The 23,753-nt window shown below is 39.4% G+C and overlaps 1 protein-coding gene across 1 annotated transcript; it reads right to left on the bottom strand.

Moving 5' to 3' along the window:
• Positions 1 to 437: 437 nt before the first annotated feature.
• On the bottom strand, positions 438 to 18,019 carry ZRANB2 (zinc finger RANBP2-type containing 2). The gene is given in 11 exon segments (XM_048496502.1): positions 438 to 2,266; positions 2,693 to 2,837; positions 2,839 to 2,854; positions 6,767 to 6,847; positions 8,969 to 9,144; positions 9,947 to 10,084; positions 11,310 to 11,386; positions 13,971 to 14,053; positions 16,339 to 16,447; positions 16,552 to 16,604; positions 17,849 to 18,019. Coding segments are annotated over 11 exon segments (1,137 nt in total). The 5' UTR covers positions 17,905 to 18,019; the 3' UTR covers positions 438 to 2,063.
• Positions 18,020 to 23,753: the final 5,734 nt, after the last annotated feature.

Here is a 23,753-nt window from a genome sequence, read left to right as displayed (position 1 = left end):
TTACTCCCAAACAAATGTGCCTAGGTCCCCTAGGATAACATCCTCATCACAGTCTATGAAGCAACATCACAAGAATGTAATCCTCAACGAGGCTATGCTGGTCAATATGAAAGCATTACTTTAGAAAGAACTAAAGAGTTTCTGGCATCCAATTTATATTTAAACTTTTCATCAGGAACTTAATTTTATGCACCTAGAAATTACTACTGTATTTCATCTTTGGGTGTTTTAATAATGCAAAAAATGCTTACAGAGATTACTGCAAATATAAACACATTGCATTTATATGCTATTCTGAGAACAAACTATAATTTGAACATTGTGGCTTGCAACTACTGATTCTCCATTGACATATCTCTAAAACTCAAATTACCTCTAGTTGTCTTTGAAAAATATTCAGACGGTGTGACTTAACAAATACATGCATACGCTTCATCTTTGATTCACATGCTTTATTTACATTTGTCTACAGAATTATATCTTAATGGAACAAACTAGTACATTTTAATCCAAGCCAAATGAAACCATAATTTCCCCTTAGTCCTCTCTAGGCTACTGCTTGCCAAAGTTAAAAACCATCTGTTACAATACTTAGGAATACAAAGCACAAGAATAACTAACTTTAACATGTAGCATCTAGCAAGTCAGATTTTCACAATGTAATAGATAGACTTTCAAGAAGTCAGAGGCACAGTTACAGGAGACTATTTGTTCTTGTGCAATCTATGCTACATTAAGCAATTAAAATACTCAAAGAGAAAGCAATAAAGGAAAAATTGCAGGGCACTTTTTCTCAAGCAAAATCTCTATCCAAAGACTCTCTACTATGCAAAATAAAACATCTTCTGCCTTTGTCTCTTGAACCAGTAATGAAAGTTAAGTGTAGCAGACTTCTTTTCTAAAGGAAAATGTAAGACTAGTATGCTCCATTTGTCTTTGTATAGCTTGCTTTACAAAGCCATGTTCAATATGAAAACTGAAGACATACTGCTTCTTTAGTAGAAACACTATTCTCCTTTTACATACTTACCTTGGGATGTCACTGAAGACGAAACATTTCTCCCAAGTAAATGGAGCTTTAAAATGGCCAGTATTTAACAAATATTGCTAGTAAAACAAATTGCATGAAGCATTTTAAGCCACAAATTTGTATAACAAAATTACCTGAAGTGATTTGTGAATACAATTATGCTGAAGTATGTATTTCCTGCAAGTTACAAACTTGGAACAGAGTTCCTGCCAGTCTGAATTCAATTTTACTTATCTTACAGAAAGTGATTTCAGCATTATATGTGAATTCTTTTACAAAAAGGTTCCATAAGATCTGAATGAAAGTGGTTCTTGATTCAACCCTTAACACTTCCTTGTACTTCAACTATGTCGTTCAATTCTTTTGGTGGATCTGAAGTTTCAGCACACATAGGGAGGGTACGACAAATTTCCATTGTGATTGCAGCTTCTCACATCCTGAGAGCTGCCTTTGGGAGTTATGACTCAAAGGAAATGGTCATCTCTACAGCACTTCTGTGCATTTCTTTCAATGCCAGCAATTACCAAGTTAAAAAAAACAACAACTGTACACCTGTGGATTAGAATATAAAACCTAATTCACAGGGCTGAAGTTTACACATTTTGCAAGATTCTTCAAAACCTTGATATTAGGAAGTACTCACAGATGAACTATTCAGCTAAAAACTGTGAATACTAACTGCTAGTACCTTACCTATGAAGAAGAGATTTATTTTGTTTACTGGAGTATGAATTACTTGTAGTGATGAAGGGAAAAAGACCAGTGCAGCTTTGGTACAACTGATATTTATATACATCCATGTTGATCTGGACATATCTGTAAGTAGCAAATGTTAAGGCTAAGCAGCCAATTAGAATGGACCATACAAAGCTCTCCAAGACAAAGAAGTAACAAGCTAGAGCCTTACCATTTTCAAATCCAGTAAAAAAAAATGGGGCAAGGATACATTTCTGAAAGAAAAACACAGCCATACTACTCACCTTCACTGAGTCTATTTATGGCTTAAAATGTTCCATTGTTTTTGTTTCATGAATTAAAATAGCTGCAGTTTCCCATTAACATGCACCTCTACTAGCAGATTTAGCACTTCTGACCAAGTAAGACACCAACTTCTTAAAAATGTCTCATGCACAGGACTAGATGGTTTGTGTATGAGTGAGAATCTGAATACATTATTTCTTTTTAGAACTTGTACGGGATCCAGAATGAGAAGATCCAGATGAAGATCTGCGGTTCCTGTAACATACAAAATGAGAAAAAGCATGCAACAAGTTTGAGTTATGACTTTTTCCCAAAGCAGAAAAGAGGAAAAGATGGGGCAACATATAAATCATGGATATAAGTATTTGGTCTATCTCTGTACTCTAAGTATGGAACATATTCAAAGTTGTACTGCTTTTGTTATTAACAATATTTTAGCAAAAATAGCCACATGATGGATATTTTAAAAATAAACCTTTTTCTAGTAAATGTAAGAGTTGTTACACATTATAGATTTTAAAACTATGATTTAGAAAATGATGGAGCCAGGTAGACTGAAATTTGTACAAATAGGAACCGTTCTCTCCAAATGCACTCAGTACCCAAATATTTAGCTTTCCCCAACTCCCACATATTCAAACAAATAAGGACCAACCATTTTTATTCTACATAAACCCAAACCTTTCAGGTGACCGTGATCTCGTTCGCCTTTTTTTGCGATCACCAGATGAAGATCTAGATCGACTTCTTTTTCGGCTTCTCTCAGGGGAAGAGGATGAATGAGAGCTTGAGTAAGATCTTTTCCTTGGGGTTGATGAACCCCTGACGGACCTGGAGCTGGATCTTTATTAAGAGATAAGGAACATTTAATCCTAGTACAAATAATGAGCAAAAAAAATCTACATTACATATCATTTATGTGACAGACACATAACGAAGATTAGGCTGAAACATACTTACAACTGTGCTAGCAAGGACTTCAGCAACCTCAGGAAATATTACCCAAGCATGGACCTGTACCTTAATTTTAGAATTCATACTGGCAGACTTCAAAGCAACTTTTAGAACATAAGAACATAAGAACAAGCCAGCTGGATCAGACCAGAGTCCATCTTGTCCAGCTCTCTGCTACTCGCAGTGGCCCACCAGGTGCCATTGGGAGCTCACATGCAGGAGGTGAAAGCAGTGGCCTTCTGCTGCTGCTGCTCCCGAGCACCTGGTCTGTTAAGGCATTTGCAACCTCAGATCAAAGAGGATCAAGATTGGGAGCCATAAATCGACTTCTCCTCCATAAATCTGTCCAAGCCCCTTTTAAAGCTATCCAGGTTAGTGGCCATCACCACCTATTCCAAACACCAATCACACGTTGCGTGAAGAAGTGTTTCCTTTTATTAGTCCTAATTCTTCCCCCCAGCATTTTCAATGAATGCCCCCTGGTTCTAGTATTGTGAGAAAGAGAGAAAAATTTCTCTCTGTCAACATTTTCTACCCCATGCATAATTTTATAGACTTCAATCATATCCCCCCTCAGACGTCTCCTCTCCAAACTAAAGAGTCCCAAACACTGCAGCCTCTCCTCATTTTTATTACTGATAACTGGTATGAATATAGAAACCTTTCTTGTTACTTAATTCAAAGTTTCTACATCAACAAAAGAAACTTTCTGCATATGCAAGAGCACAGCATATGCAGAAATAAACTTCCTCTATATTTGAAGAAGAGTGGGAGAATCAGCTTAAACTTTGAAACTGTATGCAAACTACCACAGATCTTCAAAAACAAGTTTCTGGTAAAGTTGCTAAAAAGGCCATGATTGTTCGCACTTGCATAAACAAAGCATACTGCATATATGCACATTTTTAAGGAGAAACCATAGGTGTAACATTTGAAGACATAAAAAGTTATTTCACCAAGTATTTAAAAGACTCTGAAGCAGGTAAGATAATAACAACATTTTAGAGTATTTGGGCAACAGTCTTGTTGGGGGGCCAAAAACTGAGGAAAGCCTAAATCATCTTCATGCCTGCAAATAGACAGGGACATCTGCCTTGCTGCTATCTGGAAAAAAAGTATACTATTGGCTGAGGTGACAAGAAACTGCAGTAGATCAGTAGTGAGGGACTGGCACACAGGACGTTCTCATGGATACTTTTCATATTCCAAAATTTAACCCTGATATTGAAAATATACCCCTAGAGACCTCCTGGCACAAATTAAATATGGGAAAAGAAAAAAGGAGGTTAAAAGTATTCCCAAATCAACTAAGGTAAGCGGCCAAAGCTTTCCGCGATGGGCATTGTAAACTGGTGGCCTGGAGACGTAAAACTGCCGCCTCCAGGTCAGCCATTCGGCGATCGTGGGGCGCAGCTGCACCGCAGTCACCGCGCCGGCGAGACTCGCATCGGGCCGCCTGAGAGACCGGGCGTCTGGAAGCCAGCGCTTTTGGGGAACATCGCTGCGAGCCGCTGCCGAGCCAACGGCAGCAGCTTTTCACATGGGAGCCTCCCCCACCCGGCATCTTTACCTCACCGGAAGCAACTTCCAGCGATCGCCATTGAAGGCTGGGGACACGATTTCTCGCCCCTGGCTGGAGCAGGCGCCACAGGGCTAGGGGGGCGTGGTCTCCCAGGCCTCGGGCGACGCGCCGGAGGCCTGGGGACATGCCAGGTCGGCCGGGCGCCGGCTGCCCAGCTGTTCCCAGGACCGTCCGGTATGACGGTCGTCTTAGCGTTGCCGTTGGGTCGTAAGCCGGAATACGCCCGACCCGGCCGCTTTCCAACCTTCGTAAGGCTCCCTAAGAGAACTGCGGGGTGTGTGTGTGTGTGTGTGTGTGTGTCCCTTGTTTTTCTGAGGAATATAAAGGATAAGTTCGATGAATGTAGGGTAAGTACATAATCTTTCTGACGCTTCCTAGCCTGGGAGTGAGGTCCAGGTATTGGTGCATTAGTGCCATCTCTTTAAGTCACACTTTTTAATTTCTAAGTGCGCAGGGAAAGATGAGAAAAGCCCTTTGCATCTGTTCAAAGTACTTCACTACTTGTTCTATACTGAAAACTGTGGCATGACAAAACCCACTTTTAGTGGTTTAGTCACTTTTGGCTGTGCTTCAGAATTCTTCAACTGTAAATGAAAACATTTTCATCTAATTTATATCAGTGCAATATCTTGCATACTTGTACTGCATTACTTCTCATTTGTCTGCTTATAACTACCTTCTCAATTTGAGTCTAGAGTGCATTTGTCCCATCAGTATCTGTCAGACTGAGCTGTTAAGCTGCCAGACTCTGCCCACAATGCCACCCACTGACAAATACCCCTGTTTTCATCTGTGAAATGTTAGAAAGAATAGCGTATTACTGCAATGTATAAGTCTAGTTAAAAATATAATCAAAAAGAGAAGCTGAACCAAAGCTACTCCTGTCATGCATGTTTAAGGGAGTGGGCATCAGTCTGCTAGTAGTATGGACCAGTCTAAGGATATCAGGATGGTATTTCTAAAAGATTTACAGCTGGGCTAAGGGAAGGAAATGACATCACGATACATGAAGTCACACACTGAAGAAACTCTGCATGTGATATACGTGCACTGGGTAACACTTTGGCAGCCCCCACCCCGCCTCCAAGAAAACCCTCCACGGTATACCATGGAATTGCTGGGGATGGCCAGAATGTTGCTGACAGGGCTTATATCACATCTGGATTTTTGGATGTATGTGATGTCATTTCTTCCCCAGACTTTTCTCCAACAAGTCTGGAGAGCAAAGGCAGACTTGCCAGCAGGAATCCTTCTACTATAAGGTGGCACATGACAATCCTACTCCAGAAAAAGAAAGGCTACAGTGGCTGTGAGTTTGAGCTGCCAGCTTTGAGTCTCTGCACCACACTAGATAAGTAAGCTTTAAAATCAGGTTAGAACATAGCAAAATCACTTTGCAAATATACAAGCAAATCTATGCTGTGTGCCAGTTTGTAACTTTTGTTAACCATGTGTTTTAATCTGGACCAAAACTATTTAGTTTTTCATTCATTCATATCCAATTTTTCCCTCCAATGTGGGATTAAAGCAGCTTGTTTCATTTCCCCTCCATTTTATACCCTATGTTTCTCCCCAACGTGGAACTCAAGTGGCCTCATTTTCCCCTCCATTTTATTCCTTAGTTAAGTTAGACTGAATACATGTCTTTTCATGTTTCCACTCTCCTCCCACTTCTGCCCGCTACCTTTTGCACCAACAATCAACAGTGATAAAGATTATGCTAAGGCAACTTGTGAGTTATTTCACCAAGTTATTCACTGGATATCCAGACACTTAAGGTTTCTGCTCCTCTACCACTCTTGTAGCCATCCATTTAGAAAGGCAACACACTAAGACAATCCAAGGAATGGGAGGTCTTTGTATACCTGTTATACTCCCATCCAAACTTCTCACTGTTACATAAATTTCAGAACAAATACAGATTTATCCCACCCCCAGGATAATCTTGGTGTACTGCCAGAGTGCAGGTGAAAATGGAAAAATAGGACTTTGTTGAATCCTACTTTAAACATGCTGACCAAATATTGTTATTAACTGTTCTAGCCATTAGTACATTCAACAAATTTCCCTAGGCTAAGGCAAAGGAATGCAACACTAATAAAATTCACATGGGGAAGGGAAGAAAAGTTATCAAGATACCTATGGCTGAATATAGCACACTACTCATTATCCTTTTACTCTTTCTCTCTGCCAAGCAGAGAGGTTGCTACCTCATTCACCTTGATTTCGACCCACGAGATCTAGAAAGTTCTCTGGAAGTAGAACGAGATCTTGACCTTGAACTGGAAGAGCTTCTTGATCTGAAACAACATGAAGGATTTTGTTTGGGATTGAGCATTCAAGATTGCAGCAAACACAGACAAAAATATTTTATCTCCTTGAGTGCATTCAGTATAGATAAAATTATTTTATCTTCTAGAGTGCAGCAAACAGGTTTAAGTATAGCATCTCACTAAAATGCCCTATAGGCCAGACACCAAATTTATCTTTAGTTCATAAAGTGACTAGTGCTAATCTTGTAAATTTGTTCTTACTTTTTTGTCTTTCAACAGCTGATTACCACATATCACAGACTGCATAGGACTTTGCCATGCAGTATGGAGGGCTGCTGCTGTTAGATAAATACAAATTTAATTCCAAGAATCCAACATGGCTCCTTGGAACCAAGTTTGCCCATGGAAACCTATGTATTTGCTTTTAACGAACTAAAAGGCATGCTATTTTTAAATACTGAATATAAATTTCAAGTGTTTCACTGAATTTATTTAGAAAGTTTACTGCTTGTTTTTCAGAGTCAATGCACTCAATACACAAAACAATATTTACAAATATGTTTTACTTTGAATTTTAAAGTTAGTTATTCTGTTCTAGAAGCAGAAAAATCATGCAACAGAACATAAGATAAAAAAATGCTTTTATAAGATATATACATAGTTTCAACTCTTTACTAAAAACTAGAATGCTTTTCAGCCAAGACCAAAATGCCATTACTCAACCTGTGCAAATCACTATTCAAGGGCTCAGGATAATCTTTTCAATCAAAAAAGGTTCAGGAGTTATTTTTTTAAAAACTTAAGTATTTTTCTAAAAAGATCTTAAGTACTGGTTGTTTAAAATCACATTTATTACAATGAGGTTAAGCATGGGACATGCTGACTACTTCAGCAATGTCATGAGATTCCCTTTGAAATACTAGTAGCATTTTAAATGAAGTCCAAATTTTCATTGTGCATATCCAATAGTATGCAAATGCCTCTTATTTCATAATTTCTAATTTCAACTGTAGCAGAGGATGTTCACAAGAAAACCTTAACTACATTCCTTAACTACAGCATGTTTTTTCTAAGGTGGCAAACAGCTATAGTGCAAAATAGAAGGCAGCTGAGCAATGGGTAGAAGCCACATATGTGGCTACTGGATGCTATATGCTAATTCTTATTTAAAAGAGTAATTGTGTCACAACATTAACTAGTAGCAATTCTACAACATAATATCCAATTGGGAAACAGCTGCCTTTATCAGGGATTATTATCTATTAAGAATTTATTCTCAAAGAACTTTGATACCATGGACAAACTGGAAATGAAAACCATGTTCAAGATTGCATTTGTAGATTAATTATCTACAATGAAAATTAAGTATCACTAATTTTCAAAATTATCTACAATGAAAATTAAGTACCACTAAAATACTAATTGGCAAATATATAAAAGATGTCCTATGAAAAGAGTATAGAACACTAATATATATAAAGTAAACCAGCAACAGTTATCTAACATAGTTTTGCTTGAAACACCAATATAAGCCTTGAATGACAGGAAGAACTTCCCACGTAACAAGAACGCTGTGAAAAACTGCACAAAATGTACTAGGACTTTTGGTGAGAAAATTGCTGTTAAAAAAAATCAGGTGTTTTTATTTATACTTCAAGTTTAAGTAGTAAAAAGGATTTTCTACACATAGAAAACCGAATGCTTATTTAGAAACAGATTGAAAGCAAAAGTTTTCTTCTCTCCAACTTGAAGAGTGGGACTATGAAATGGTTTCTAAAAAGCAGGCTTCTAAAAACAGCAAGGCTAGTGCTTTACCCTCAGTACACTACTGTCAAAAGTCATCTGCTAAAGCACTTAATATCATAGATTCTATCAGGCATGATCAAGTATTAGGACAAAACAACTGTCTTAAAAGTGTTAAAAATCAAGCCATTCACTTACACTGCTACAAGCCAGTACATATCCTCAAGTGCATGTCAACTTAAGATTTTCTCAACTCGAGAGTGAACTACTTGTGCAGGCTGACTATTTAAGATTTATTAGATAAACTCAAACTGTGAAAAAAAAACCAGTCACAAAAAAGATGTAAATAAAGAAGTTAGATACTGACATTTTGTCTGGCGTTACCCTTGACCTGTACCCGTTTACCTGGACCTGGACCTTGAGCTTGAGTGGGAGGATGAGCGAGATGAAGATTGTGAATGGGAAGACCGCGACTTAGAACGGCTGAGTCTAGTCTGGGCTTTCTTTTTCTTAGCAGAATCTTCCTCCTCACTGGCATCGAGATTATATTTTGAGAGATCAGCATCATCTTCATCTTCATCCTGAAAAAGTAAGCTATTATCAGGCTGGTTAGGAAGAAAGCATTTACAGAACTAATTTTTAGATGAAATAGGCCAGTCCACCTTAAATATTCTATATAAATACTGGAACTTGAATCAGGAAGTATTGGGTTCAGATACCCACTTGCCTGTTTGATTACTGACAGCTCAATCTACCTAAAAACTGTTGTAAAGATGAAATGAAAACCATACTCTATCCCCTCCCTCCAGTTCCTTGGACAAAAGGCATAGTTTTTTAGTAGGATACATTTCCTCCAACTGGGGAAAAATACAAACAGTTTTTCCAAGACACTCTTGTTAATTTATTGTTCTTAAAAACGAGATGCTAGACTACTCTATATTGCAGCTGTTCTGTAAACAAACTAGATGCACTTGAACACTTACATACAATTCCCAGGATGCTGCTTTTAGTTATTTAACATCAGCCTATGAGACACAGCAGCACTGCTACATTTTGCACACATATTCTTATGACAATTCAGTTATTATGGAGTCAGCTTGTTACCAAGCCATAAACAGCTATTAGCACACATTTTTCCTGCCGCTTACTGAACTATTGGTGTATTTCTAGGTACCCTGTCAAGGTTCTTGTAAATTACTGAAACAAAATTCTGGCCGCCCTTGCTGTTTAACAGTGAGGAGGCAATAAGCAGAGCTTGATTCTCCAGATCCTTCACCAGATTAATTTATTCTGCTATTCCATAATACTGGAATAGTAGTTAAAATTAACCATACATACAATATGTTCAGATTTCAGGAAATGACATAAAATAGGCAGTTTTACCTCATCCAACTTATATTTAGACAGATCTCCATCCTCATCCTCCTCTTCTTCCCCTTCTGATTCCTTATCTTCAACTTCCTTTAGGATAGATGCAGGACCAACTGGCTTTCCTCTGTATTTTTTCTTTTTGCGACCAAACTAAACAGATATGCATTGTAAACAACAAAAACACAGGTAATGTCAAGCACAGATTTTAAATGAATATTCTTTACAGTCTTATTTCATTTTCTTTCATTTCACTGTCTCATTTTCATTTGTATTCATTTTTCTCATCGCTACTTGATATAAAAACTATTTTTTTCTTTTTTACTTAGGTTTATACAATATTAATATTGTACAATATAAACCATGATTTGTACATTATATGAAATTATAAAGATTCAAAATTTATGCTGGAATCCAGAGAAGTGATGGACAAGAGAAACACAAGCTTCATTTGTTGTGACTCTCACTGTTGAAGGAGTAATATTGATATATTATGGATAGATTTAACTCTAGTACCACCTCAGAGACCCACAAGATTTTCAGAGTAAACACTTTCAAGAATCAAACTCCCTTCATCAGATACTCATATATGATAAAGGAAGCGTTGACTATGGAAAGCATGTATTCTGAAAATATTGTTGGTCACTGGGATGCTACTGGACTCAAACCTAGCTACTGTGCTGCAGACCATATGGTTATTCTCTGACACAATTATTTACTGTGTACTTAATATACGGCAAAAATATACTACACTTCTACTTTGGCTTACAGAGAAGGCCTTCAGAAACAATTAACATCACATTTTCTGCTAGCTGTTTTAAATTCCCCATGTTTCTATTTTTACAATCAGTGAGTCAGCAAAAGAAACAGAAACTTTTATATGAGGTGTGTTTAGGCACCTCTAGGATCCCAGAAATTGATATAATTGTATCCCATTGTTTCCTTGTCCACAAATTATACTTATGAAACTAGTGATTACACATTGTCTTAATTTAAGGGAAGACCACAGAGGATCTTTTTGCACCATAACCAAAAAGATTCCATATATGAAAGGAAAATTCCTTCACATGTTTTGCAGATAAAATTGTTTTTCATTAGAAAATGGCAACACTAATTTTTTTTAGCAAAAGAAAGCTGAACCTCAAATTTTAGAAACTTCTAAATCTTATATTTGTTAACAATAAGGCTAACTAACAGCTTGGTTTCCTTCAGCCAATAAATTATTTCTTAGAATAACTTCAGAAAGCGCAATACAAATTTACAGGTTGGTTTTCTGCATTATGACATAAGTACCTGCATTACGACTTAAGCACCTGTTATACTTAGATTTCCCATTTGAATTACCTCTTTAGAAGATAAACCTGTTCATCCCACCTACCTCATCATATTCTCCATCAGATTCTTCACGTTCTATATATTCTACATTCTCTCTTTCATTGAATCCTCCACCATATCCTGCAAATGGAAGTTTTCAAGAATTTCCAACAATAAGTATTCCAACGCAAGCACTAACCATTTTTTAAAAACTGCCTAAACCAACGGAAATTTCTAAATAGGAAAGTTGTCCCAATTATGTTGACCCTTGCCATTTGAAGTTCTGTTATTGGGAACACTGTCAATAGCAAAACGTTTAAAGACTGGGGGCAGGAGATCAACAGTCTCCAAGGATGGACTAGATAGGTGAAATGGCCCTGGAAAGACCTTACACCACCATACAGGAAGATTCAGCCTGGAAAAATCATACACAGTGCCCTTCTGAGCTGTAGCATTGGTGAGTCAAGAATCCCCAAATGATGAATAGAATAGAATAGAATAGAATAGAATCTTTATTGGCCAAGTGTGATTGGACACACAAGGAATTTGTCTCCGGTGCATATGCTCTCAGTGTACATGATGTGAGCCTGCCATACAGCACAGCATGTAGAATGTAACAACTTGCACACTTAAATTTCAATGTAGGAAAGGGTTGTTCTGTGGATATTTTTCCAAGATAAGCAGACTAAAAATTATAAGCGAATAACAGAATTTAAATTTATCTGACCACAATGTTTTGCTGTGCTTTAGCTAGATAAAAAAATTGTGATCATCACATTAAAATAATTATTCTGAAAGTGTGTAAAAGCACCACACCCCCAGTCAGAATCAAAACACTTTTCAACTGTAAATATATACAGTTGGAAACATAAATATACATGCAAGAGTGGTAAAAGGCACCTGTCTTTTTAATAATTCTTATATATAAGAATTACCTGGAAGAAGCTCAGATTACTGTTTTTTACCCCATACTTATATGTTGTTAAGCACTGTCTAAACTAATTATTTTTGGTAGTATACATGCAATGCTCATGCAACTCTTGAATGTAAAACTCCCCATCACAGTAAAATCTTACAATGAAGTATGGGTTTCTTGCTGAGACAGAAGCCTCATCCTATTTTTGCTTTATTCTGTTTAGAGTTATAGCGGCTACAGTGTCAACCAAATGTTGATAATATAATCAAAATGCACATTGTAGTACTTCTGTGTACCTACTGCAGCTGCTGAAATTTTGATTTCTAGTAAACCTTTAAATTCTTCGTATGCAATTGTATACGTGTAATAATTTAAATAGTTGCACGGGCTGCCTCTATAGCAATACACAGACAGAATGCTTGACACAAAAGGCCATTGCCACGTGTCTCATTAACACCAGATGGTGGATGAAAACAAAGACAAGTAATCCCTCCAAAGCAGCTGTTTCCTACTGGAAGTTAAGATTCTAGGAAAACTCAGCAAGAACTGAAGTCATCTTTGGGATCTATTCCGTAGACTACTACCGTATATACTCATGTATAAGTCGAATTTTTCAGCACATTTTAAATGCTGAAAAAGCTCCCCTCGACTTATACGCGGGTCATTAAATTTTTTGTGTTTTTTTACTTTGCCGGCCAGCAGGGGGCGCAGTTTTTATGCTAGCGGCACCAAAATTTCAGGGTACCCTCAGAAGACTCTCCTGATAATACCAGCCAAGTTTGATAAAGTTTGGTTCAGGGGGTCCAAAGTTATGGACCCCCAAAGGAGGTGCCCCCATTCCTCATTGTTTTCAATGGGAGCTATTAGTAGATGGGGCTACCCTTTTGAGGGTCCATAACTTTGGACCCTCTGACCCAAACTTCACCAAACCTGGCTGGTCTCATCAGGAGAGTCTCTTTATAATACCAGCCAGGTTTGGTGAAGTTTGGGTCAGGGGATCCAAAGTTATTGACCCCCAAAGGGGATGCCCCATCCCCCATTGTTTACAATGGAAGCTAATAGTAGACTTTCCATTTCTGATAATACCCCCCTTAAAATCTAAGTTGGGTTATATTTGGACATACAGATGATGATGAGGAATCCAGTTTTGAAGGATTTTAACTCTTGTGTTTTAGCTTGGTTGCTGGTTGAGTTAAGTTTTTTGTACTTTTAAAGTTATTGTCAACACCATATTGTTCTTGTTGACCCTCTTTTCCACTTACAGAGCCAGTTTACTGTTTTTCTTTGAAATAAATATTCAAAAACATTAACCTACTGATGCCTCAATTGATGTAATTTTATTGGCATCTATTTTTATTTCTGAAATTTACCAGCAGCTGCTGCATTTCCCACCCTCGACTTATACGCGAGTCAATAAATTTTCCCAGTTTTTTGTGGTAAAATTAAGTGCCTCGACTTATATGCGGGTCGACTTATACACGAGTATATACGGTATGCTGTTCTAGGATCTTTCACCCGTTTCTAGAATCTTTCAATTTAAAGACATTGCCTTAGGAAGCTACAAGCACCAAGGCTGATCCATACCTCTCAGAAACTTTATTCTGAGTTGTCATAATCATAACCCATAGACATCATGCTGAGACAAAAGTAAAATGGAATTAATTATAATAATTAATGCCTCTGAAGCTCAGGTGAAGAATTCCCAATAGCAATAACATCTTTATTGCACACTAATGCTTACATCCTGAAATCATGGTTTGTGCATTCTATAACAAACATTTTTTTAAATTAAACAATTATTTAATGTACCTGTCCTTTCCTCAAGCTTGGCATATTTTGGAGTGTTACACATATTGCATTCTGATCTCCTTGCCCAGTTAACATTACCACATCTTTTAGAGAGAATGGAGAAAAAGCAGCAGATAAAATATAGGAAACTGTAATGGCTCACACATATTCAGTAGTGAACTTTAAGGCAAAAAATTAAATACCAGAAAATTCATAGAACTGACAATACAGTGATCTATTTTAGAATATTGGTAAAAACTTTTATGCAATGTAAGATGTAAACAGAATCAGCAATATTCTTGTTCTCATGACTGGTGCTACTGAAGTTAATTCAAACAAAACACAACTGGAAATAACCAAACTAAACCTTGTATTTGGAGCCAATAAAAGATTAAGCTGATGCTGAAGGCTTTTTCATAGCTCAGTGACAAAACTCGCTCTTCAATCAGGTACAGATTTCACCATGATTACTTAGATCTTAGGGGACATCAATGAAAATGAGAAACAGAAGAACAAAGTTGATGCTGACATTTTAACTCTACCTCAACTTGAACCAAGATGCTTGCTAAAGTGACAGTGCAAAGTTTTCAAGATGGTGATAAAAGTCTTTTCAGCTATTGCGCAGCAGTACTATTATTTAATGTATTTTTATATGCATAATGAAACTATACCCAGAATGGTTTACAAGTCACAAAAATTACCAATTTAAACACACATTACACTCTAAAATAAATTGAAAGGCTGTGTGGAAATCCTTTAGTTCCATTTGCTTTCCATGTTTCAGAATGAAAAAATTGAAAAGTTAAGAGTTTCACATAGAACAATGGTACTATCAACTGAAGATTTAGAGCCAATTTTATCATTTTATTTTCCATGCCTTATTAAATGGAAAATTCAGGAAAGTAATTTGCTACCCCACTAATCAATGTCAACTACACTGGCTAACGTACTGATCAAACTGATTCCATTCATCCTAGATACGATGAGAACAATTGGGGCAGCCCAATTCAGACAGCAAAGTGGCCAGGAATTGTACCACTTTTGTACTGCTGTGCAGCCTCCAAAAGGGTTTCAAAAGGCACAGGAAGGCACCGGGGGGTGGGGTGGGGACCACAACGAGACACCGTTTGCCTGACAAAATCCAATTTAAAAAATGACTTATGCCACATGTTCTGGTGGTGTAAGTCTGCAGCTGGGGAGGGGGGCATTCCTAGGTTAAATCCTCAGGAACGCCCCTAGCCTGTCCCCAGTCGCTCCAGTATGCTCTATTATGCCAGAGCAGCTCTGAGAGACAGAGTATCTCAGATCGGGTGCTGCAGAGTTGTGCGGGGTCACCTGCTCACCCCACTAGCGCAACTTATGCTGGCAGGGTGGGTAAATGTGTCCGTGCAAGCCAGTGCTGCTTCCAGGTTGCACTTTGTGACACACACACCCCTTTCTGGATTGAGATGTAAGGCTGCAACCCTAGGTACTTACCTAAAAATAAGTCCTACCAAATACAATGGAATTTACATGTAAATAAATATACACAGGTTCAAAAGACTGAAGGCACCAAAATAATCAGTCTGTGTTTATTAGCCTTAGGCCATACACATATAAAGAGGTACTTCAGCCAAAGCCCTACTCCCCACAGTTTACAAAAAGTATAAAACATGTTGTGAGTTTTTCAAGCATTAGAGTACAGAAGCAATGGAGTTACATAACGTTAAGCGGAATATCATAAATTTAGTTATAACAGGATTGTAATTTTAAGAATTTTTAACCATCTTTATTACAACTTAGCTTTTGTGGTTTGAACATCAGTTGAACTTTCTCTGATTTTTGCTGCTAGAAACATAAATATCGCTACTTTGGATGTAACCTCAGCATACACATCAGCCATCAGAAAGCAAACTTTCTCCTCCTCGCTGCCTGTCAGGCCTGACAGGATATCACTGATATATTTGTTACAGATAGCAGAATATAAAGGGCAATGAAGTGTGTAGTATATTATGTCCTCTGATTTAAGCTACATCTGCATACTCGTAGCTCTCTAGGTATTTTAGCAAATCTCCCCAGTAAATGTTCTGATTTAAACGTCTGATATCTCAGGGAAGTGAATGATTTTTCTTAGGTTTGCTTCCTTGAGATTTGTAAGATATTGTGCATAACATTTGCTCTTTTTAACACGAGAGAACCATGGGGAGTATTTCTGGATGGCAGCAAGTTGGTTGTCTTGTAGAACATCTTTACTATAGAGCCAGTCACCAAAATAATACTGCAAATGTATAACTATCCATAACAAAATGTTTTGTAAAATTAGAAGTGACCTATTACATAAAAGCCCAGGAACTTCAGTGATGGGCGGGAGATAAGTACACAGATAAAATAAATAAATAAAAGAACCTACGTTTTACACTGCCAATCATTTGCGCTGAAAAGACCACGGCTCTTTTCAGCAAGGGTCTTTCCTATCTCAGTCCCTCCAGCTTTCATCATCTTTGCCTCTGTAGTTTTTTCTGAAAGTCAACAAAAAGAACACATTTCAAACACCACATTACAGATTTAACATTTACTTCTCATTTATCTCTCAAAAATAAAAACTACCATTTTAGATAATTACCTCGTCCACATCTGTTACAACTTGTTCTTCTAGCAAAGTTAACATTTCCACACCTGAAAATAGAAGACATCATTTAAAAGATACTATTTACAATCTAAAGGCTTGGAAGTTATTCTAGGTTCAATATAATTTATTCCCAGTATGAATGCCTATGACTACATTCCTTGTTTTCAACTGGTCCTAAATTTTCACATAGCATGCATATTAATTTATAACTGCATTTTTTGCTCATAAAAAAGAAAACCGAACTCACCTGAGGCATACATTGCTGCATTCTTCTCCCTCTTTTAAACCTTATGAGTTAAGTTATTCACAGGTAATAGTAAACTGGAAACTTTGAAACTCCTACATATTTAGGCTCAAACACTACAGAATACCATTAATAAAGTGAATAATATGTGACTGGGAGCAAATCAGCTTAATTTGATTGATAGGTAGGAAGGAGAAAAAGAAGCAGAAAAAAATTCTTGTCTTGGATTTGCCAAGAGGGAGAATGAGAAAACAGTGTGGGGAAGAGGCTGCAGAGGAAAATGAGGTACCCCTGGCTCCCCAATGGGCCCAGCTCCATGCAACTGGAGCAGTTTTCCCAGACAGAGGCTGCCACGGAGAAAGAAGAAGGAATAGCTGAAGTCAGTGAAGTAGACAAAAGAAGATTGGCTAGAGAGTGGGAAGGAGAGAGCCTGTAGAGATCATCAGGAAAGAAAAAGAATGAGGGAGGGGGGAAAAAAGATTTCCCTCCAAGTCCTTGCGGGTCCCCTATATGTATAGTAAACTTATGCAGTTTGGAGTTTTTAAGACACAGAGCAAAGGGCTGTGTACCCAATACATGATCTCAGGAGGTTGTACGGTTTACACAAGTTTGACTTTAATGGGATGACCCTTGACAGAATTATCAGACCCACTTTGGGAACAGCAGCCTTAATACATTTAAGAATGGAGCAAAGTCACAAATTGCAACACAGATTCTCCTCCTGAATCACAAGCACGGCCGCTGACCATTTGCAGAGCAATGGGTAGATTACCAAGAAAAAAAAGGCCGGGGAAAAAAGAGAATAAGCATGAGTAATGTCTTTCCCATTCCCTAATTTAGGTCGGACGAAGAATACAGTACCCCCCTCCCCCCGCCAACAGCCCCCACACCCACTTTCCCGTCTTTCTCTTCAAGAAGGAAACCCCGAGCGCTTCTCTCCTCTTGGCAGTCCTACGCAGGCACAATCATGCCAAGGCCTCGCCGCCACCAGAGTCCCTCGTAGGCCAAAGCCCAACACAGCCTTCCTTAGCACACCCCGTTACTCACTTTTTGTCCGGGCAAATCCAGTCACCGTCACTGACTCGGAAATTCTTAGTCGACATTGTGGAAGCTCGAAAGGCCGAGGCCTTCCCTCCGACGCCACGGGAACGAAGCGGGGGACAACGACGCCAACAGCAGCTCCGCGGCGGAGAGCGATAAGGACCCCGAGGTCCTGCCTATGACAGGCCTCTTTTCAACGCGCCTGTTTCCAAGCTACCCCACTCCCTACCTTTTCTCTTTTACGAGGGACAAACTCGCGGCTTTACATTTCGAGCCTCAGAGAAGCCCGGCCCGTAGGGGGAAAAAACCCCGAACCCAGTCAGGCATTGTACTAGACAACCCTGCAAGTCTACTAGTAGCGAAGGAAGATGGAGCGGGAGGGGGGCTGGGAAACATACTTCAATGGCAACGGGGTAAAGGGGGAGGAGTAACGAGGAGCAGGAGAGAGCGGAGCTTGGGGTGTTGTGTTGGCAGATTCTGCGTTTCTCCCTTATTCTGTTCTCTTTTTGTGGGCGAATTTTGATTAACGGTAATAGGCGAATTTGAAAATGGGATTAATCTAACCGGATAAGAGGCAGATCTTGCTATCGCTTGTGTTTTGGAGAGATTTCAAGTACTATATGGATTCTTCCCTCGTCCCAGAACAAGACAGCGATGTTGACTATGGTTTCCTATATGGTTCTAATAGTGCATGCCATGCTTTAGAAAGGAATGTCTCAGACGTTTCGATTGTGGGCTAGGACAGCTATAACTAAGAATAGCAGTTTGTTTAATAAATACGTTGTCCCTGGCTTTGAATATCTATAAGTGCCTGGTGATCTACATGCAACAGCATATTGGTGTCCAACAGCCATTCCCCTCTTGCATTTTAACATCTCATTCCTATTCTTTTTATTGTTTACAAGGAAGATGATACCTAGAGCTAAGTAAATCAAGTATATAAATACAAATACAATTTAGAAAAGAAATTATAGAGAATACATTCTCTGAAAAGCTATCAGTTTAAACTAAGTATAGAAGTCCTCAACTTTTCCTTTTAGCTGTTTGATCACTGTTAAGAGATACCCTCTTTTAAAGGATGGGAGAGAGTGTGCCACCATTCATTGTGACCTGTAACAATGAAGTCTGGGTTGCAGAGCTGTGTGATAAGGTAGGTAGCATACTGATGGTTCAGCAAAAGTAACTGGAACTGCTTTTAACATGTTGTTCACAGTCCTTTATTGCTGAGCTTGTGTGTCATTGGCCAAATTAGGTGGATTCTAGTAGGTATAAAATTTCAGTCATAAAGTCTTTTACGCTAAGGATGAGAAGTAATTACTCTGTTGTGAATTTGTGTGTAGGCATGTCTTCACGATCTCACCTGGTGAAAAACAGAAGCAGGAGAAGACTTCATTGACTAGTTTGTTGTGTGGCTAAATGCTACACTGGAGGAAAGATAGAATTCAAATGTAAATCATAAGTAAACTGAAGAAATGGCTATTATTCCAAACCACATTATTTGGCTGTTATGTAGTTGAAACTGCATCTGATAAATCAGATGATAAGTTGTTGACATTTTTACCTCTTGCAATGGCTCTGTAATTGTATCACAGAGTGCACATTCCATTAATTGAAAATTGGGATTTAATTTGTTTAAATTGCTTAAATTGGGGTTTACCACTGCCCTTGCAAAGTGGCAGCATTCTCACTGGATTTCAAATGGTTTCTTTGGTGTAATAACTAGTTACTAGCTGTAGTTTCTCAGAGGTGGCTGTTGGGAGAAAAAAATTCCTAAAATTCCATCTGAGCAGATATGTAAAATTCATATAAAAGATAGAAATGGTAACCACTGGTTTCTTTAGAACGTCAGTATGCTATCCTTCCAGATTCCCCTGGCAGCAGAATGAGAGCCACTGAGATGCAAAGCATTTGAAAGGAATTCTCATGACAGGAAAAGGATCAGCCAGAGTATCTGAAGTACCTAAGCTCCTCTTAGCACGTAAGCAGTGAGAATAGGAGGATGGTGCCCTCGCTGTCTACTCATATGCACTAGTAGTGAATCCTTCCAATAAGGTTGCTCTCAATGGAGATGGAGAATAGCAGGTGATTCCCCCCATGTTCAGGCTGACATGGTAAGTGATGGAGAAGTAAATGCTTGGTAAGACCTGATGCTTGATTGTTAAGCAAAGTAATGTTGACCTAAATAGTAGCTCCCAGTAGACCAGTATGGGTGCACTTCCCCCAAGAATCTTTTGGTCCACATTAAAGCACAGGCAAGCATTCTCTACATACACTCTGACTTCAAGACAGTAGGACTTTGAGATCAAGCTTTAGAGAGTTCCCCCAAAACCCTTGGTCCTGTTGCAGCAATGTTTTAATCCAGTGATCAAATTCTCTTAACAATATATCTAATTCTCAGCATGGTCAAATCTGTGGGCACTTTGGGGCTATGGATAACAGACACATGTTGCTACAAACCTGAGAAAGGCTCCAGGTTTGCAGAAAAATCTGAAATCTAAAAAGAAAAGAACACAGAGGTAGTGGTTTTTAAAAAGTCGAGATAATAGATGCATTGCCTGTATCTTTATGAAACAAATGCACTCTGTAACGGTTACTAGGCACATTTCCATCATAGTATCAGGGAACTGGATTCTGATCATATGGCCAGCTGTAATCTATTCGCTGCTCACTTTGTAGACAGTATTGCCAAAATTCACTCTGGGTTAGATGCTGGCATGGATTCACGAATAAATGATTTACCTTTGACACTTACTTATCCAATGAATATGGTTGCCTTTCATTTTGTTGTTCCCGAGGATGTGGACAAGATCCTTGGACAGGTGGGACCTACTACCTGTGTTCCTGACCCTTGCCTTTCTTCAGAGAGCCAACTTGACTCCACAGACTAGGAGTCAACCTGAGGAATTGTGGTGCCTCAATTGTAAGAAAAGTAGGGAATGTAAGACACAAGTGTCCAAAACTGGTAAAGAAAAATAATTCAGGACCTGTGAGGCAGCTAAATGTATTTATGCAAGTTGAGGCAGTTAAAAACACTCAGGGGACAGAAACAGCAAATTCCACTGAAGTAGAAACCTCTCATGTATCTAGAGGATGGAAGATGGATAAAGGGATTACAAATAAATCTACATAGCCAGTTAAAGTGAACAATTCTATCTAAAGTTTGCCTGGAGAGATTTGAAAGCTCAAGTGACCCTAATATCCAAAGCTAGTGAAGCCTCAGTAATACTTACCTGGAAAGGAAATGGCTATAAAAGGATTAGGAAGGCCTTGTTTTAATGTGACCTTCACTAACACACAAATAATATACAAAGACTGGTCAGGAGAGTGGGAGATGAGGGTATGGGGAGAAATCCCATCTCCACTTCTAGTTGGTGATGAGTTGGCTAGACATGTCAATAGGTCAATTTAAGACCAGAAGCCAAAGTGAAATATTGAATAGGAAGTCAGCAACTAGACCTGCAGCCACAGAGAAATCCTTGGAGGGGGATGGAAATTGCAACACTGAAGCCCATAATTGCAGAGCAGCAAGTTGATGAAACTTTCAAAGGCCCAAACAGCCTGTAGTACACCCTGTCAGATTCAGATTCATCTTTAATGAGGGCAAGCTAAACAGAGTTTAGTTTGCAGCTGCTTGAAAGAGACAAGTCCAACTGATTGCCCCACAAAGGACAGATCCAGAGAGGCATTCCAATCAGGAACCAGGAAAAGGGTTAATCCCCTTTCTTAGTGCCACAACTCCAATAAAATTGGGAGGAAGAGGACAAGACGCTTTTTAGAATTAAGAAAACAGATTCCCTAATCAAGTGTTTTCCCTGTAGCATTTCTCAAGTATAGAAAAACAGTTTATCACACAAAAATCACAACTGCATGGAAATACCCCACCCCTTCCAGTTTGGTTCTGCAAGTTCAGCAGGAGGTTCCTCATACATTGCTTACAACAAAGTCACAGCTTAAATTGGGTGAATAGGTCATGGGATTAACTCTATTGTGCAAAAGGGTGAAGAACCATTGTAAAGCTAATTGAAATAACTATGGATTGCAAGAACCAGATCCACAACCTCTACAAAAAGAATTGGTGTATGGATTCAGTCCTATTTTCAAGAGTCAGGGGCAGCTTATGATGCCCTTCGGGGGTAGGTGATATAGGAGATTTGATAAATAATAATAATACAGGAAACAGGTGGCAAACAGTCTTTCTCTATATGTCCTGCACACCTATACTCTGCTTGGTATGTATGTATTTATGCATGTTTGGGGGGAGACGGGAGGGACCTCTAGAAGACTTTGCTCCGGTTAGACTCTTGTCAAAGTGGCCTTCCAGGAAAGGATTAAACTTCTTCCTCCATTGCCACACTTCTAGTCAAAATTAACCCCCTTTTTAATATTAAGGAACATAATCGGGATATCCCAGTCATGAATATTCCATATAGTGTTCTGTGTTCTTAGTTTCTCACCCTCCTGTCTCTGTTCTCTACACTTTGGCCATATTCTTCGCGACGACCCCCCAGGCGTTTCCACGCCGCAAGAATTTCTAACGCTGTCGTGGATGGAGGTCAGCTTTGCGGAACGCTAAGCCGCGCATGCAGCCTCAGGGGATGCCGGCGGAGGACAGGCGGCTCCGCATGGAGCCGCCTCTGCCCCCTTCCCCGTCCCACTCACCTTGTCCCCGTCGTCGGCCTGCTGGCCTCTGAAGCCCCTCCCTCAGCTGTCGTCTCCCGACTTCCAGGGGTCGAGGAGTGACAGTGCAGGAAGAGGCTTCAGAGGCCAGCAGAGCCGGGCTGACGGGACAAGGCGCTGAGTGGGACGGGGTATCGAAAACAGCGTGTTCCCGGCGGTCGCGGCTTTGCACCTGGGCCGCCAGGAACACGCTATGTAAAGGTACGCAAAAACAACCCTTTAAAGGGTTGTTGTTTAGGGCGGCCTGACGCTGCCCTGGGGGAGGGGGAGCAAAGTCAGGTCGGCGCTGCTGCGTTGCAGCAGCGCCGCCTGTGTGAATGGCTCCCTGGGAATGGCGTTTTTGCCGTCCCCAGGGCGCCATAAAAAGGCCGTGCGGAAACGGCCTTTGTTTTTAGTCACTTCTATTGGTGGATTCTGCATTGTAGAAATATAATGGGTTGACGAAGGAATGTGCCCTGGTTTGGGGAAGAACTTCGCATGGGCCCCTTCCTGAAAGTGGGATTGACCCATTATATTTCCCTCAACCTGGTTTTTTTTTTAAAATAGTGCCCAAATGGTGACCTTTTTGAAAAATCCCTGGTTGAAACTGCTACCGAGGGAATGGCATGGGCACCCAACCACTTTATTTTTCTTGCCTTGCCACCCGTTCTCACGCCTAACGTCATGTCAGTTTCATTTCTGCTGAGCTGCCAACTGGTATGATAGCCCGCCATTTCCGAAATGTCCCCCAAGCATGTTTTCTCCCTTTGGCAGTGACTGTGAGCACCATTTCACCCAAATGTGTACAGCAACAGATTCACAACAAACGCTTCCATTGTTTTATTTTTATTTTTTGGGAGCTCAAAGGCATGTAGCTAGGCATACCTCTGGATATGGATGAGACATATTGCTTTGCTCCCTTTTTGGACAGATTTTATTATTTTGTATATCACAACATTAAGGGGGTTTTTTTTTGCATGCTTCATGTTTACATGTGTCATGGTTTCAAAGTCCTAAACTTTTTTCCCAGGCTATAGAAATGGGAGGGGAGGTCCTGATTGGACTCCCGAGGTTGGTGTAGATTCTCCACCAATTGGAAGCGTACCCCTAGCAGAGGGTGGAAGCGGGCGGAAGGACTGGGGTGATGGAACAGCCAATCAGAACACAGGAAAAATGGAATGTTTGTGCATGCATGTTTGCATTGGTTTTTTTAAAAAGCAGGTTTGTGCGAAGGGGCAGAAGGAAAACAGATTGT

This window comes from Sphaerodactylus townsendi, linkage group LG05, assembly GCF_021028975.2.
Source record: "Sphaerodactylus townsendi isolate TG3544 linkage group LG05, MPM_Stown_v2.3, whole genome shotgun sequence".
Classification (NCBI taxonomy): domain Eukaryota; kingdom Metazoa; phylum Chordata; class Lepidosauria; order Squamata; family Sphaerodactylidae; genus Sphaerodactylus; species Sphaerodactylus townsendi.
Note: the sequence above shows the minus strand (reverse complement) of the source record. Positions and strands in the feature narration are given on the sequence as shown.